The sequence below is a fragment of the Streptopelia decaocto genome (genome assembly GCF_964273445.1).
Source record: "Streptopelia decaocto genome assembly, chromosome: 4".
Taxonomy (NCBI): domain Eukaryota; kingdom Metazoa; phylum Chordata; class Aves; order Columbiformes; family Columbidae; genus Streptopelia; species Streptopelia decaocto.
The window spans coordinates 53,362,213-53,380,452 of NC_138658.1; the positions used below are offsets into that span (position 1 = coordinate 53,362,213).

The 18,240-nt window shown below is 40.8% G+C and overlaps 1 protein-coding gene across 4 annotated transcripts in view; it reads left to right on the top strand.

Moving 5' to 3' along the window:
• The window catches only part of APBB2 (amyloid beta precursor protein binding family B member 2), a 177,668-nt gene that overhangs the window by 81,734 nt on the left and 77,694 nt on the right, over positions 1 to 18,240 (top strand). For all 4 annotated transcript variants that reach the window (XM_082051092.1, XM_082051098.1, XM_082051093.1 and 1 more), the window contains exon 5: positions 5,969 to 6,769. In XM_082051092.1, coding sequence (XP_081907218.1) covers positions 5,969 to 6,769 — 801 coding nt within the window. The remainder of the gene's footprint in view (positions 1 to 5,968; positions 6,770 to 18,240) is intronic.

The following is an 18,240-nucleotide window of genomic DNA, read 5'->3' on the forward strand; positions in this document are numbered from 1 at the left end:
AATTTGGCTCTGTGGGAAGGGGGAGGAAAAAATGGGAAATGGGAGGACATACATACTCCACTTGAGGGCCAGAACTCGTTGCAGGATCTGAAGGGCATTGCTAGAGCAGAGCCAGCACTGCCGCTAGGCTGTTGCGGTCAGTTCACAGCACGATTAGCTCCAAAAGGAAAATGGCACTGTCGTGGCAGCAGGGCCTGGCAGGGTGTCACCTGGGCACGGAGGGGCCAGGACAGAAAGCTGGTTACCAGATGGTGATTTCAGTAGGACTAGGTGAAGCAGAAATAGCTGGAAGTGGAAGAAGCTGCATTTAGCCAGCAGGTCCACGTGATGATTTTGTTCTGATGTGAGGACAAGAGCCAGGGAGGAGTGGAGTGGGCAGCAGTTGTTGTCTGGGCACGGGGGTTGTTGGAATAGGTGATCTTGAAAAGGTCCTTGCCATCCTCAGCAACTCTGAGGTTTGTGCAGAGGAGTCTGCAGACGGGTTTGACTGTGGATGTACAAGCTGCTTCCAGACTTGCTCCTTTCCTGATCTTGCCTTCCCAAAACCACTCTACCGACCACCAGAATATGCTTTCCTGGCTTTGCTGAGTTTTTTCTCTCCAGCTTCTAAGCTCAGTCCAGTGGAGATGTTGTTGCTGGAGGGAGTGGTGAGAAGAAAGCCCCTGGCTGCAGGAACGTTGTCTGTTGCTCTGTTCTACCACAGCACTTCGTTCAAGTGTTTTCCTTCCTTTTCCTTCTGGAAGTGTGGATATACAGGCAAGAAGGAGCACTGTGACACTCGATGCTAAAAAACCTTCTGGTCTTGTTTCTGCTTTCAGCTACATTAATGTAAATCCAGACTTTATGAAGATGCTTTTGGCTATCATCTGTTTAACTGTTACCGGTTAGCTTGTCTAGGTTGAAGAATGAATGCAGGTGTGAGAAGACAGTGGGTTAGCATACTTAATTAAGAATTAATGTTTTAACATTGGGATTCACCATTTGCAGTGGAGGGAGTTAGCTGGTGTTGAGTTGCAATCCTTGTGTAACGGGGACGTTCTCTCCCCAGCTGCTTAGTCCTTAGCTAGAACCAAAGCTCACAGGACCTGAGGCTGTAGCCCCATGGCATGAGTTTGCTGTTAAATGTTTTGTACTCAATAGATATCCTTGCAGAAAGGAAATCTGCTTTATGAAAAGGTTTGTATTATTTCTTTCCTATGTTTCCTAGACACAATGGCAGAAATAGTTGCAAGGGCATAGAAATACCCTGTCTCCCACTGTATGTGTTATTCACATCTAAACCAGAGACTTCAAGGTAAAATGGTTTACTTATGAGAAGATGGCCAGGGAAGGGTCCCATACTTGCTGCCCTTTTATGATTCCCTCCTGTGGTATCAACCCTGCAGACTATGCTTCATAATCTCATGCTGGATCTCATTCTGCAGATTTTCATGTGAATGTGCCTTACTACTGTGTTTATTTTTTATCAATGCTGTTGTAGTTTCCTGAGTAAGCTGTAATTGAGGAAAACCTCAGTTTATCTAGTGTCATGAAGTTTTTGCTACAGTATGTTGATTGAAACTGAAGAATATTGTTGAACTTGTTCTTCTAGTAAAGCATGTGTAAAGAAAAATGTCATAGTTATTTCTAATTACTTGCTGCCTTAGACTAGCTGCTTCTGTACTTTAATAACTGTCAGATATGATTGAAAGCTCAAAAGATCCTTACTGTCACGTCCTGGGGTTTGTCATCTCTCCAGGAGCTTCTGAAATGTGGTATTTTTATTTTGTATTTTCCTTTGGTTTTAATTCTTCAATGATCCCTCTTTTCAGATTTCAAATTATAATCTATTTCCTGATGCATTGCTGACGCCCCGTGAGCCATGTCAGAAGTACTTCCAGGTCAGATGCCCTTTAAAAGATTCTACTATGCAAATATATGAAACTCTCCTCTTCTCTTCCTCCTTCTTCTTCCCAGGCCCATATTTTGCTTTCATTTTGCACTTACACATGAAAAAGAACAAGCACTTTATTTTCTTTTTAACAGTGCCTTTTAAAATAAACTATTCAGCTTTTTAAAAGCTATTCCTGTAGACAATACAATGCAAAAAAGGTCTTATTAGAGGTAAAGGTAAATCGGTCATGCACTGTTTTCTGTGTGCAATGGCATTATCTCTCTAGGGCTGTAAGGTTTATGACAAGACTGAAAAACATCAATAAAACCTATTCAAGTAAAAGTGTTATTTGTAATATTACGATGCTTAGAAAATGGGGGCTACTTTGTTAAACATTATAGTGGTGAAAGTACATTAATCTATATCTGTAGGTATGTGTCTAAACATTAGGAGTATGCAGTTGAGACTGATTTGTTTTTAAAAGTAAATAAGCTAAAACCATTAATGAATTGCTATGCCAGGGCAGATCTACATAGCGAAGTGCTGTCTTTAAGCAGCAACACTTTAATAGTATGTTGTTATTCCCAGTAACAACGTCCCAATTTTTCTTAGTTTTTCACCAGAGCCCAGTATTTTTTTAATACCCTGTTTTTACTCACTTATAACTTAGCACTGTTCACCCGCTTTGGCTGAGACACACTTATCAACTTGGTGATTCCTGGTCCGCTTGTCTTTGCTTTTCAGCAAAAGACAGAGGAGTTTAAGCGAGGGTGCCCTGTGCCAGTCCTCGCTGGTAGCCCAAGCAGGGGGGCCAGGGCCTGCCTGCAACGGGGTGCTTGGGTGCAGGACCCCGGCCCAGGAGTGCGGGTTCGCTGGCAAGGGGAGCCGCTGCGGTGTGTGGCAAGGGAAGCAAGGTCGGTGGGAGAGACAAGAGAAGAGAGACGGGAAGTTGCCCTTTGCAATTTTGGTCTTGAAATTGCAGGCGCAGGAAGAAGTTGCATTTCCTTGAAATTTCTAAATTAGGAAGTTGGGATGTGCTTCCTCTGGGAAAACTGACGTGTTTCAAGCATCACCATGTCCTGTATAAAGGAAGGCCAGCCTGTCACTTTTCTTCCTTGTGCTATTCTACTGCGCAATCTAGGGTGTTTTTCAGTGCATTTAAGCATTTCCTTGCATTCAAACATTTTCCAGCACTTTAGTTATTCCTGGTGTGGTAGCAAGTTCTGCCCGTGAGACACAAGATCTGCCCATTCCCATCTGTATTTCTTGTTCTCTTTTTACCTCTTTTGTTGCTTCCTTTTTCCCCACCTTTATAGCTGTTTTTGAGTGTGGAGGGAGCCTGGCAGGGTGTGCAGGGTGACGGCCAGGGAGCAAGGGCCCGTCCCTGGAGAGGACAGTCTGCTCCGCTCTGTGCTCACCTGGCGGCATTGATCATTTGATTGTGATGGCTTGGTCAGCAGATCATTTGAAAGGGGGTCAGGAGGGGAGGTGGTGTCTAGTGAAATGTTCATTTTGACATTTTTCTGCTTAAGATTGTACACCAACCAATTTAGCACCCAGCTTGCAAACACTGCTTGGGTTGCAAAGACTTCGGGAGGCTTTGGCTCAGTTGTTGATCAATGTGCCAGTGTTCTTCATAAAGCCATGAGGGGGAGTTTTATCAAGCAGATTAGTAAAACATCATAACATTTTGTTTCAGTGTTTCTGTGTGCTTATTCTTAGAGTGTTTTTGATAAATGAAATGCTAAGGGCAGGAGACTGGCTAAAGATAATCTGGTAGGCAAATACTTAAGTTTTATCTAGGAAGATTATTTTTTAAGAAATTTGTTCAGTAGTAAAAATAGTGACAAACATTACATGAAGCAGCTCACTTGTAACAGAACAAGTATACATTTCAGTCTTGTTCCAGATTGCAGCAGTTGTATTTATTGATGGAAAAAATATGCTTGTTTTGATTTGCCAAAGCATAAAATAAAATGTAATCTAGTGAAGTCTGTAGATACGGTGCAATTCTGTAAGTTCTAAAGCTCAGGCAGTGGGTTAAAATTATCCTTCCCCTATTAATGTATTTTTTAATGCAACTTCCAGATTGTCACACTCTTAACTGATTCAAAAATGTGTAAAGCAGCCAGTCCATAAGCACAGACCATTTTGTGTTCTTAGATTGAAACATGTGCTTTGGTAACTCTAAGTAGGATGAGATGTGGCCTTGTTTACATTAGACCTGGTTGGTTTTAGGCAAGACGCAGAAAGCAACATTTATTGATGTATTTATATGAGAAGTACATTTACGAAGTTACTTTAAATTATGTCATGGTTGTGTTTTAGCAGTCTTTTGTGGCTAAAGTTGAAATTGTCTATGGAATGCTTGTAAACTGTTACCTAAGCTGTTGGCTTTTTCACAGCAAGTGTGGGTTGATCTGTCTTAAGAATTTGCAGTTGGTCTACACTGACTGGCTGGGGCTTGAGGAAATGGCAGACATGAAAATTTGTAAAATTTATTTGAAATTCTGTTTTGAACAAGTTTTAGAAATTGTTCTAGGCAGTTGATGCAGGGAACAGAGTATATTGGGTCTACTTGGCTTTAAATGCAGAGAGATAGTTGGAAGTGTGCAGCTTTGGCAGCACATCAAAAAGAGGGAACACTAGAACTGTGTGCACATTTAGGTAATGTTGTGAAGTGCTTTTTTGCACTCTGTGTTTATGTATATGTTCTTTTAAAACCCATATATTTAATCTCTTGTAAATCTGTACAGCAGTCAGTTATGTCATATATCAAATATACAAGGATGCAGCGCAACTCAGCTGCAATGATCTGTCATCAGCTAGCTCAAATTATAGCTTTTCATTCCTGGGTAAGCTCCAGACACGTTTTCATGTGCAATATAAGCAGTCAGTGATATCTGAGAATTACAAACAACAGAAAGGGTGTTTCATGCTATGACAGATGGGAGTGATTTATTAAATGGCCTCTAATTTGGTTGCCAGGTGTCAAACAACAGTGACTACTACAGTATGTAAATTGAGGTGTTCATGGTGTTAGGCAGATTAGTGGGAGCCATAAATAGGCAGTACAGGAACAAATGGTAGGTTTTTTTAAAATAATAGTTTTAGTCTTTTTTTCATGGTCTAAAAAGATGTTCCCTCAACAAACTTAAAATTTTTCAAAATGTGAGCTGTGCCCTTGGCTAATAAAAATCAGAAAGCTGTCTACAAGTAGACAAAACAATGGTTTTATTTAACTGTGGAATATTATGTGTACTCTGCCTTAGGATGTATGTTTTATCCTTTAATTTGAGCTTTGTAAGCTGTCTTCATCCCTGGAGCAGCTCTTAAAAGTTGATTTCAGTAGGATATTTTGTCAAGGTTTGGTTTTCTTTTTCGTCCCCATAGAAATCAAATACAGTATTGTGATATGCTCTACCTTTGGTATTCCCTGCCTTCTGACCCTCTTCTTCCCCCTTCCAAAAAACAAACAAAACACAACCCAAACAAACACAAAACAAAACAACAAAAACCACACATGTAAAACTAAATGGACAAAGAGAAGGTGCAAGTGTTGTATTAGGCAACAGCTGACTGGCCAGTCTGGCTTAAAATTAACAGTGCCTGAGTTCTGCTCTAGATGAAAATGGGGCAGCATCAGCCTGCAGTCTGCTTAGACATCTCAAATTTTCTGCTTCCTAGTGATGAGTGCTCAAGGAGCTCTTTCCCTTCTCCTTGTTGGAAGTAGAGGTGAAATACTAAAATTAAATGATGGTAGGGATGACTTGTAGTCTCCTGGGCATTTGCAAAGGGCACCTCCCCTGTCCCCAAGCCTGTCTGCAGCAGGATCAGATATCAAAATCTGCCTTAAAACTGCCTTGTGTAGGGTCAAGCTTTCTGCTTTTTCTCAGCTTCGTGGTCCTGATGATCTCTTTATATTTTTCTGCTTCTGTTTTTCCTAAGCTTTTGTCTGTTCTCTTACCCACTTAGGTTGTGGTAATTTTCTACTATAAAGCAATAATGTAAAGTGCCACATCCCTTTTCCAGAAGCCCTAGCAAAGTAGTGTAGATGATGATTGTGTTTCACAACTGTTTCTTTTGCTTTTCTAGTCGATTCCGGTGTGGACGCGTTGGCAGTGTTTATGGCAAGCGGCAGCACGACGGACGTTGTGAACCGCAACAGCCCTGCCACCCCACCCAACACCCTGAACCTGCGCTCTTCGCATAACGAACTTCTGAATGCGGAAATCAGGCACACGGAGACCAAGAACAGCACTCCTCCAAAATGCAGGAAAAAATACGCGCTGACTAACATTCAGACAGCCATGGGTCTTTCCGATCCCGCAGCGCAGCCCCTCCTGGGGAACAGCTCTGCCAATATAAAGCTGGTGAAGAATGGAGAAAACCAGCTCAGGAAAGCTGCCGAGCAGGGACAGCAGGATCCCAACAAAAACCTTAGTACCACTGCGGGCATGAATGTAACTTCTGAGAAGTTTGAAGGCAAAGAGCCGATCCCACAGGATTCCTCTGGCTGTGAAATATTGCCCTCGCAGCCAAGGAGGACCAAGAGCTTCCTGAATTACTACACAGATCTAGAGACATCTGCGAGAGAGCTAGAGCAGAGTTTTGTTGCCATGGAAGATAAATCTTCTCAAAGCAACAGCCAGGCTTCTACCGTTATTGTCAATGGGGAAGTCCTGCCCCGGAAACAAAACAAGATGTCAAGCCCAGAGGATGGCCAAGTTGCCACAGTGTCATCAAGCCCTGAGACTAAGAAGGACCACCCAAAAACTGGGGCAAAAACAGATTGTGCCCTCCATAGGATTCAAAACCTGGCCCCAAGCGATGAAGACTCCAGCTGGACTACGCTGTCCCAGGACAGTGCCTCACCGAGCTCGCCTGATGAAACAGGTAGGCAAGTAAAAGCTGCTCGTGGCTACGGTTTTAGAAATATGTTGCACAACCTCTCTCAGGTGGTGGCTGGAATGAGAGAGCCAACTTAGTGATGCTTTGGGACAGGAAGTGGATTGCATCGAAACACAAGTGCTGAGTTTGCAGGCAGCTCCTGGTCTGCTTGGGAACGCTTGGAACCAGTCTGCTTGATCCTCACGGCTTTACTGCTGCTTTGGGAAAGGCACCAGAGAATGCTATAGACAGGGTCCTGAGAATATGCTAACTGCACCTTTTGCTACTTTATAAATAATTGCTCTTCACTAATCAGTGGGTACATGTTGTGAGAAGTAGGTGGTTGTCTGGAGATACTAAACTACTGATAGCTACCTACACACAACAAACAAACTTTTTCTTCTGAGCAATGATTTTTAGGTTCAGCAAAGGTTTTTACTTTTCTAATTTAAATCCTAATAGGTGTCCCCCCCGCTGCCCTCAAGTCATTTGATGATATTCTCTTATTTTAAAAAAAAGTCCTCCCAAAGCTTGGGTCATTTAATTTCTGTAGCTTATTTTCTCTGTGCAGTGGTTCTGTCAGTAACTGAGAAGCTGAAACCATGGCATGTCATGGCATATTTTGGAAGCCTGGGCTCATTAATTATTTGAACAGTAATTATGACTTGTGTGCAAGCTCTGTTGTGATCTACAACACATCCGTATTTTTTAAAAAACTCTAGAGATCTCATTTACTCTAGTTAATGGACTTTGTCACTTTTTTTTTATGTCCAAGCCAATATAAAAGGGTACAACTTTGTCAAAATGAGGGAAGGGAATCTGATTCTCGATGATAACATGGGGCTAAAGAAGTTCATCAGATATTGTTTGTATTTTTATTTCATTATTACACCACAGAGATTTTGTACTGTTTGGAGGTCACCGTGGTCCCAATCTGCAGCTCTGTTACTTGTCAAGTCGTGCATGATTATTAAAATAGTCATGTTTATTTTTCACCAACATTTTTTGAATCTGTGTTGTGCAAATAGCAGGAGTCAAGTGGATATTCCAGAGCCCAAGCCCAAGGGGAGGATGAGAGATGAGGCTCTGACACTAGTGTTGTTTTCTGTTTGTGGTTTTCTTTTGTTTTTTGGATGAAGCTCACCAGAATGTCTGTAGGAGGCAGGCACTTTTCTTAAACTTCCTGTCACCTGAAAAGCATTTTCAGTGGACGTTTATCCCTTCTTGGTAAAGTGCAGTTCTCTGTAATAATCTCAAATAAATTAGGAATGAGAATTCTCGGGGGGGAAAAAAAATAATTCTGTTTACCTCAAAGCCAAGGAAAATACTGGAATTTGCTTTTGCATCTTATCTTATTTGAACAAAACCCCCTCCTTCTAGAGCAGGGAATGTCACTCATGTAAATAGAGCCTGGTATTCTGAAATAACAGTATGTCTGGGTAGAACAGCCCTCTAATACAATAAAAATTAGAGCAAATCATGAACTGTAGTCAGTTTTGCCTCTGATTGTAACCAGCATCTTTGACAAAATTAAAATGGATATCCTCTTAAAAGCACCATTTTTCCTTTGCAGTGCCTATCTGATAGAGACAAGTGTGTTATTTACTACAGAACATGTTTTCTGTGTTCCTGAGTGCGGAAAAAGATTTATGGGAGTAAAAATACACTCAGTTACACTGTGGATAAACACAAGTCCTGTAATACTAAAGAAAGAGTATCTTATCAACTATACAATTGTAGGTTCTTAGGTAAAAATCCAATTTTCAGATTTTTGGGAATAAGAGGCTCTAGTTCACACCTGCTATGCTTCCTAATGGCTTGTCAACCTACATATTACTGATAACCATGTACGAAGAACAGTGCATATTTTATAGTTTCAGTCTTGACTTGACCATTTGCTGACTGCTTAAGAACTAGGAAGAGTGACTATTGCTGTATATTCCCAGGGTTTTTGTAGGTAATGTTCTGTATGTGGACTAACTGTGTTTTTCTTCCTTTTAGCTACCCCATAAGAGGATTTTAGGGAAGAAAAAGTGAGCCAGTTTAAAATATATAAAACCTAAAAGGCCACATGGTTACACAATGTTCACAGTAATGGTGAGCATTGAGGGTCTACCGGTAGAAGGCTATAAAATAAATTGAACTTGAAAGATGACTCTCTCAAGGACACGCTGCCATGATCGGTTGCTCAGGGGGGCTGCTTGCTGCGTTTGACCAGTCAGATCGGTTTTATGCTGGGGGTTCTCAGTGGAGCTACCTAAATCCATATCTTGAATGCTCAAATAAGTGCTCTGATGTGAAACCCGAAGTTTCCATGGTGAAGAATGGTGATCGGCACCCTTTTGAATTGGGATAGTTAATAAAAATATGTATGTAAAAGTGAATTAGTGTGCTTAAATTCAAGAACGGGAGAATATGTCTTATATGGTAGTGTTTAGCATCCTCTCCCAGACTCTGTGATTACCAGAATTTGGGACTAGAGAAGAGGCTTTCCAGGATGTGTTTTATGGTCACAGTTCCAGTTTCATAGTTACTATTTACCAGAAAGGTAAGGAACAATTCTTTTTCATCAAAGCCATTAATTTTCCTCCCTAGGGAGGGCTTGATTCTGCTACCTGCCTTGTGTCCCTGGAGGTGCCTGCTGGTGTCCAAGACAGGCAGCAGACAGGAGGCAAGAGCTTGGATTTGCGTTCTGGAACAGCAACCACACGCTAAGCGGGGTGCACGTCAAGTAGCACAAATGAATTAACCAGGTGGAGAGGGCCTGCAGCATCTACCCTGCACTACAGAAATGAGATGTGTTCCTTCTCTGGGTCTGGCTTTGTTTTAAAATCACTCCATGGTTAATCTCTGCTATACTGTGCCTAAAGGGCCTGGGATGGTTTGTCAATATTCTCTCCAAACACAGCTCTCTCCCAGCGTGACATCTCTCCCTGGGTGCTCCAGGGCCAGGGAGGTTGAGTTCAAAGACAGTTGCCTCTCTAGTGGCTATGCCCTGGCTACCAAAGCATTGATGTGCCTGGCTTGGTGCTTTGGCTAATATAGTGACAAATGTGGCCCTGTCCGAACTGACAGAGCTCCATTAATTTTGACATTATTCCAGCTGAACTTCTGGTTACTTGATGGGAGTTCAATAAGCTGGTTTATTTTGTCCTTAGTATTTCATTTCTTGTTTGGAGTTTGCCTTTTCAGGGACGCTTTCCTTGCTAGTGTAGTAAAGAACATAATTCCCAATCTGGACAAAATCAGAGTGCTGCTCCGTGTAAGTGCAGTGCTATGATTTTGAGTGTTTTAAAAATGGATATTTTCTACTCAGTAAAATGTGTAGTTGTGGGGTAAACAAATGCCTCTGGATGTGGCTGCTGGAACATGTGAAATACTGGTTGTGGAAAGGTGACAATGGGGAATAGTGGTTGTAGCGATACAACACTGGGAAGTGAGTGCCAGCATCATACTACGCCTGGGTGGAAGCTCTGCAGTAGTTCCCAAGATCTTGAGAGCACCACAAGTTCCCCCTAACTCCATAGTGCAGTTTACTGTACGTTATTACATGTGTAAGACATATTAGGACATGCCTTTTATATGAGGCTCATTCTGTGTTGTAGCAAAGTGGAAGACTCTTTGAGCATCTGCAGGGAAAAGTTGGGTTTCAGAAGTGGTGAATAGCTTATAATAATGTCTGGTACTTAACTTGACAGACTGGTTTTGGAGGATCTGTTGTTTCAGGGATGGACAGGTGTGATTCTGGATCCTTCATGTTCTCTCTGAGGTTGAATGCATCTTACTGAAAAAGCTCTTTGGTGCCTAAGATTGTATGTCTTCACAGTTCTTTCCTGACACCATGGGAGGAGTTTAGGTCCAGTCAAACACACAACTAAGCAGAGAGGAAGGGAAAACAAACGATGAAGAAAAAACAGAAAAGGCAGTAGGGTAAAGTAAGAATCCTGATAGCTCTTTCAGAGGGATGGTAAGGCACAGAAAAAAATCCACCATCAACTAATATCTGACTAACAACTGCTCCTTAAAAAAAAAAAAAAAAGTTCCTAGTTCATAAAGCTATGTAAGTATTAACAAATTATGACCAAAAGCGATCCAGTGAAAACCTCTGCATCAGCACTTCTGAATGCTGCATAGAACTCAGGCCAAACTTCAGTCCACGTGACTGAAATGGTTTTAGAAATCTCTGAGGAAGGGAAGGAAAAAACAGTGTTACCTTTGGGAGGACTGTTAACCTGCAGGCCCCTGTTTGTTAAGGCTGTGAACAAGGTTGTATTCTGCTCGGTGGGTTCTGTGTGCTCCAGAGCTCTTTGCAGCCTGCTTGGCTGCCTGTTTGTTGTCTTCTGTGTGCCTGTATCTCAGCTGCAGGAGATGTGGTACAGAAGTGGTATTGCTGCTCAGCAGAATGAGTCTGTAAGTTTTTACAAAGGCCACTGAGCTTTTGGAGGATGTCACAGTTGCTGAGGCAGCAGCGATTCACCTAGGTGTACAACACTGGGGATGGTTGGTACAGTTTGGGGAGTTTCCTGCTTAGAAGTGGTTCCTGCCTCTTTGCAGCTGAATCCCTTGCAGAGTGGAAACCCGCAACCTGGGCTGCTGCAGTTGTTTCTCCTAGCATGTGCAGCAATACCAGCATTGGGTCCCAGTAGCAGTAATGAGGTCCTCTAACCGCCGCTCTCAGCAGAGGAGAAAGCTGGTGGGGAAACAAGAAGCACTGTGGGGTGCGGAAGAAGGCTGGAAGACAGGTGTACAACTTGGGAGACTTGTTGAGAGGAGGGAGAAGCAAAAAGAGAGTAACTGCAGCTGTGGAGATAAATCAGAACTTGGCACAAACTGGGAGGAAGCTGGAATAAGCAGGAGCTGGGAGCAAGCAGGGGTGTTCATAGTCCGTAGGTCAGGCAAGCGGGACTAGCACAAAGGCAATGACAATAAGCAGGGTGGATTAAGAGAGTAAAGCAGCAGGAGTATCGGGGAATTTCTGTGTGCTTGAGACTGGGACATTATTTCACAGGAACTTTGAAAACCTACAGCAGGCCAAGCCAGGGAATCTCTGAAGTGAAAGTTATTTAATCCTGAAGTACAGCTAAGAGAAAATAAAATCCTAGCTCAGGATTGGATTCAGGCCTTGGCAGAAGGAGATGTCTGTGCAGTGAGAGGGACAGACCTAAATTCCCCTTGAGTTCCTGCCCTGGTGTATTTGCTCCTGTAGGTATTTATTTTAATCTCCCCAAGTTAGCGGCTCCCTTAGACCCCAGTCTCTCAGGGCTCTGGTTCCTCACGTGCTTAAATCTCACACAAGTCAGCTTTAGCTGATTGAAATTTAATTCAGCTTTAATTAATGATGTGGAATTGGCTGAATTGGGGTTGTGGGTCCCTTGAGTCACAACTGTGCTATTTTAGGCTGTCATATTAAACACACAGAAACCTACAGCATGTACCACCAAGACATGGATCAGGAGAAGGTGGGCAGATTTGGGGCAGTACCAAGCCATCTCGGGCCAGGAGAGGTCGTGTATGATGGGACTTGGCATGCTGCAAAGACCTTGCTCTGAACCCAGTCCTTGCTTCAGAGTGGATGTATGGTCCCTGCCTTAAGGGACATGAAGCCTTTGTTAAGCAATCCCATGAAAGCACATAGGTTTGCCATTAAGGCTCAATTGCTTCATTTTGAGATGGATGGAGCCCCTGGGTACTCGGCATTCGGCCATAAATGTTCAATATCAGGATGTCACAGAGCTCAAGATAATGACATTAAGTGTGTTTCCTGTAGTGTCTGAGATCTGGATTTCTAAAGCCTAACAGTGCCTGTCCTACAGTTTGTGCAGTGGATTTGTCCATGATACTTCAGTGATGAGAAATCCTCGAGGGGAGGACAACCCCAAATCTGAAGCATATATTTTTGCTCCCTGCTCACAGTGTTTCTGGGGCGTTTTTATCTATTTTTATATGGTGATATGTTATGGGGATTGTTTTTAACCACCGTTTGTTATATGGTTCATTTTATATGTACATCATTTCATGCACTAGACTGATTTATTACCTGATATGATTTTCAAGAAAAAGCCTTGGAAGTAGTCAGTCTCAGAACCATTAATGAAACTGTTTCTTAATGAAAGCTTTTTTTTTTTATTAAACAGTGACATAATTTAATATTAACTAAACTATTTTATTCCTATTATTTTGTTTTCAATTGCTTCTCCGTCGAGATTCTGCCAGGCTAAATATAAACATGAAACGCTTCTTCAGTTATTAACTCAAAAAGATAGTTGCAGTGCACTGAGAGGTATAATAGCACTGTCATCATATTCAAGTAAGAACTGCAACTCTAAGAGCGCATTCTTTGTACATAACTGGTAAAATACTCTAAATCTAAGGTTATGACCTCTTTTACTTTTTAGAAGTGGATTTTCGTCTCCTTCTCGAACCTGGGAAGGAAGGAACAAAGTAGCCCTTCCCTCCTCCTCAAAATGAAAGCCAAAATGCACAACTCAGATGGGCAAAATTAATTTTTTAATTAGAATATATTCCCATTCAGACTTTAATTTTACTTCTACACTGCAAGAAAGAGAGAGTCGGTTACCCTGGTCATTTTGGCTGACGTGATTCTTGGCTTTGCTTAAATTATTGATTATAGCAAGGGGAGGGACTTTGTGATGAGAACAGCGCTCTCACTAATAGGAGCCTTTCACTAAATCAATTTCTCCCATTGCTGCAATGCACCTTCGGGGAGTCGGAGGTTAGCAGCTTTAACAAGAATTTTGTCTTCAAAGAGTGGATCTTTGCCATACGTTTTTCTAAGCTTTTTGTGTTTGTACAGGCAGCAAAGGAGGAAAAAATAACATAAATATATTTCCAGGGGTTGATTTGCAGGGTGAGGGCTGTTCTGGTCCAAAGTTGAGCTGATTAAATCTTGATGTGATTGATATCTAAAGGCTTGTGGGCTGAAAGTACTGTTTCAAAAGCTTGTCTCCTGAGCAGAGTCAGTCAGAAAATACATCAATGTCTTGCAAACTGGAATCAATTCAGTAGAGAATGCACTATATGCACACACTGCTGTAATTCCTGTATAGCCATCTCTCCCATTTTTTCCTGGCTTATTAGAAAACGCAGTCATTTATATGGTCAACATGTGGCGTTTCCTCTATTGCATCTACCGGCAGTTCAATAGGGGTGGCTTTTCTTTTCTCCCACCCAAAGCACCATTCCATGTTAGACTAATTAAGTAATTGTTTAAACCTAGCAGTGTATTTTCCCATATTTAAGTTGGAGATGCTACACTGAAGGAGAATATGAAGCTGTTGGGACATGTATGTAGCAAACTTAAAGGATGCTGGTAGCAGATCAGTACGTGTTGAATTATGCGGGAGCGTCTAGTAACTGTAAGTAACACTTCCTTTCTATTTGACTTCTTTGTAGCTCTGCCTGACAGCGTCACTTAGCTCTGGATATTGAATAGAATTAGTTTATCTGTGAATAAAATTTCTGCTCAATGGAAGATCAGCTGGTGTCTGACAGGTTAAGTTGCAGAGTGCAGGGTGTGCAGTTCCCGCTGTAAAGGTGCCTTTCTGAATGCTCCTCATTGCAGCAGGGAATCGACAAGTGGTGTTTTAGACTTGTGATCTACAGAGCTCAAAGGTTTTTACATAGGTTTAAAATCCATTATGATCCCTTTCTCCTTCACAGGTCACAAATTCCTCTCCTGAGACTGCTTTATTTTCCTTGTAGCCAAAGCAAAGAAAAAAATCTGTCGAAATAATATAGGAGCAGTACCCCCAGTCATTCCCTAAGGTTCAAGGTAAAGCAACTTTTGAGGGGTGAGGTTTTTTGCGTTAGAAATGTGTGGGGCAGGTTATAGCTGACATTTGGTTGGGATCTGTCAAAGAATGTTGACTGATATCTTGGATAATTTATATTTTGTTCATGTTGCCAGCCATAAATCAATCAATTTGTCCAGGTCAGAAAAATGATATTTTGTTAGAAGGCCAGTTCACACAAAACCTTTACACAACTTTTTGTCTTTGTTTGTGGAATTGTAATTAAACGGCATAATGGTATTTTCTCCTTACAAAACCAAACAAGTAATAAGAAACAGTGATCTGGATTGGCTTCTGTAAAATTATTTGAAATTTAGTTAAATATTTTTTTATTTTGTAGGCAAGCCAACATCACTTGTCACACTCTGTAGCTGGAGCAGACTTTTAAAATAACGTTTGCTGTTAAACTCAAATTACTTTATTTTCTTTTGTGCTTAACTAAACCAGAATAATGAATCTCGCTTTTTAGCCACTGGAGCCTGTTAGCAGATGAACTAAGGAACTTTGTAGTCTCCTGACTGCATTAATTTCCCATGGTTAAATGTGCTGAAATGCAACCAATGCGTTTTTGACAGAGAGATCTGAAAAGCAGGAAGATGATATCAGAACAATGGGAGTTTCAGGACTAAGCTTCCCCTAGTGTAGAGTAGGAAGCTTATTTGATTTTTTCATAGCAGATTTTTTTTTCTCCACTGAAATGAGTGTTTGGGGCTTTGTAAAATTACATTCAGGATATGTATAGTGAACAAGGTCCTTATGCAGCTATCAGACTGAATATCTGATCATTAACAGAAGATCTTTTTTTCTGTATTTCTCTTGATTTCATGTCACAATTGAATTCTCACTTCCATAACTATACTTCACATTTGTGTACTTTAAATATACCAAGTGTACTTCTTTATGGGTAGTTCCTTTTTCCTAAGGTTGTCTAATCCTATCATTACTTCTCAAGGAAAATGAAGTTTCTTTAAAAAGCTTCTTGGGGAGTAGGGCAACATGGAAGCTGCCCCAGTCTCTGTTCCTCCCAGCGTCTTCTGTCCACACACATCCACTTCGGTTTTAGTTTCAAGGGGCTGGTTCAGCAAGCAGAGTTGCACAGTCCAGAGGGCTTGACACTTCTCTGAGGTAAACTCCCTTTTTTGGGTGGTCGGGTGTCTCTAACTTGAGAGATGCTTTTGTTAATCTGTGAGAAACTTCAGCTGTCCCAGCACAAAACTAATTGAGCAGCAACTTGGTAAGGGTTGTGGTTTCCCAGAAATGATGAGGGGGGTGGGTTGTCTCTCAGGTCTCTCTGCCAGGAGTAGGTAGAGGTGCTGTCTCTGAGTTTGACCAACATTTCAAGTTCACCGCTTCAAAATTTTATGAATCCCGGTGTAATAATTGATGGTATATATTTAAAAAAAAAAAAAAAAAAAAGACAAAAATCTACTGATTTACAAGTTGTGCTTCCTGCAGACCACACCTGAAATAGTCTAGTAATTTTAATTACTGGTTGTATTTTTTTAACCTTTCTTTTTATATATTCAGGTATAAAAGGGAAGTCTTCCTGTAGGTGAAGGATTATATTTAGCCTTTGCAAAGTAGATCTCTTTGTTTTCCTGTGCTAAACCACCTGCAAGCAGGGCAGGGGGACAGACTGAGCGCTAGAAGCAGAAATGTTCTTCAGAAGGGAGTGGAGGGAGTTTTCAAGTGTTGTTCTCTTCACTGTTAACTCATTTATTTTACATCCTCTCTTTAATCACACAAGGATGCTTATAAAATGTGATTGTTTAGGTTGTAGTACTAATGAACAGGAATAAATGCTCCAGTTTACACCAAAAAAGCATTTTAAAACTAAATGAAAGCAAAGCTGTGATTTTTCTTGAAACAAATATACTGGGATTATAAAAAGTAGGGATTATAAAAAGTAGCAGATATCACCAGACACAATACAAAATTTCTGTCAAAAATGCTGAAAATAAGTGTAAATTCACAACAGTAATATTTCTCTAGCATTTTAAAAGTAAACTTTTTGAAAGTAATAAGCCTTGTGGCTTCAATTCTGCAATGAAGAAGAGATCTACTATCTTATTTGGTAATACGCTAAAGGTCTTCTGATGGGATGTGCTTTTTTATTTTTGACTTGCTGATGAGCAAGGTGATGGTCTAAGTTTAGAAGAGAGAGAAAAACCTTTCTGTCCTTCTGGTAAAATTGTGGCAAAAGGGTCAGTGTAAAGGCCACCAGATCAGGTTATTTTGACTTAGTTGTTTTTCCTTTTCACCTTACACATGCAATGTCAGGACTGTATGTTGTGCTGCCGACTGTCTTTTATCTGGACTCATTCTGCTTTCGGAAGGTGGCAGGATTTGCTGAGATTTTGTTATCACTGCAGAAACAGTGAATTTCTAAGTAGCATCTCACATCCAGTTTTGGTCATCTCTCCTTGCTATTTCTGAATGCAAATAATATGAGGGAAGCAAGACTGTAAATATTTACTGGTGTAAGAGCTCTTCTGAGCTGTAGTAATTGTCATATGTAAAAGTCTGTGGTGTAAGCAGTGTTAATTACCTCTTGAGAACAGTGAGCTCTGCAGTAATTACTAGATGAGGTCTGCTCTTAGTTACTGCTCTTTGTGATATATCTAATATGTTCTCCTTTTCTTATTTATAAAGATATTTAAGCCCAATAGATATATTTGTCTACAGATAAATTTTTGTCTATTAGATGGCTCTGTACAATTTAGTATAAAAGTAGTGTCGTCCCCCTTTTAGATACATGTTAATATAAAATTGAAGGTGACACATGTATAGGAATAATGATATTCAGTCCCAAAACTCCTGTATTGCTGTTGTCATATGAGGTTATTGTGTATCTCAGGGTAGGAAATCGTGTACCTTTATACTTAGGAGAACAAATTTATTGTGCATTTTCCTTCTGGGAATCTATCTATCTATCTATCTATCTATCTATCTATCTATCTATCTATCTATCTATCTCCCTTAGAGGAAGCTTGGATACATTGGTTTGAGGGTTTTCATATGACATGTGACTCAGTATAGTCGTTATGGTTACTTTTATTAAAGTGTATTTCAATAATGCTAGTTCCACTGTTTCCAATACAAACTAAGCACTGACTGGAAGGTAGAGCTCATTTTTGCAAGAGTTAGAGAGGTTACAGTCCAATTTTGTACATCACCAGCTAGTACATCGACTTGTAAGAATGGCCATATCCAGCAGACCTCAGGCTCCTATAGTTCTTTATGGGTTGCCTCTGCAGTGATCAGTAGGAGAAACTTATGGGAATAATAAAAACAAAAACCAAGGCAAGCTTAAAGAGGTTCTCTCCCTATTATAACTTCATCACTTTCAGCAATTGGTGGGTTTAGGGCTTTCAGACTTGGTATGTCATTCATGTTATCTTCTTTAATTGCTCTTGATAGACTTTTCTAACATGTATTTATTTGATAATTTTTGGTCTCATTTGTATTTCTGGCATCCACAACATCCTGTGACCATAAGCTCCATAATTTAATTAAGTGCCGTATGAAAAAGCACTTCCCTTAGTTATAAAATTGCTCTCCAGTAATTTCATTAGTTGCCCATTGCTTTTCTGTAATAGGAACCAGTAAATAACAGTGAATGATCATTTCCTTTCCATCCTTGCCTTCTTCCCACCATTCATGATT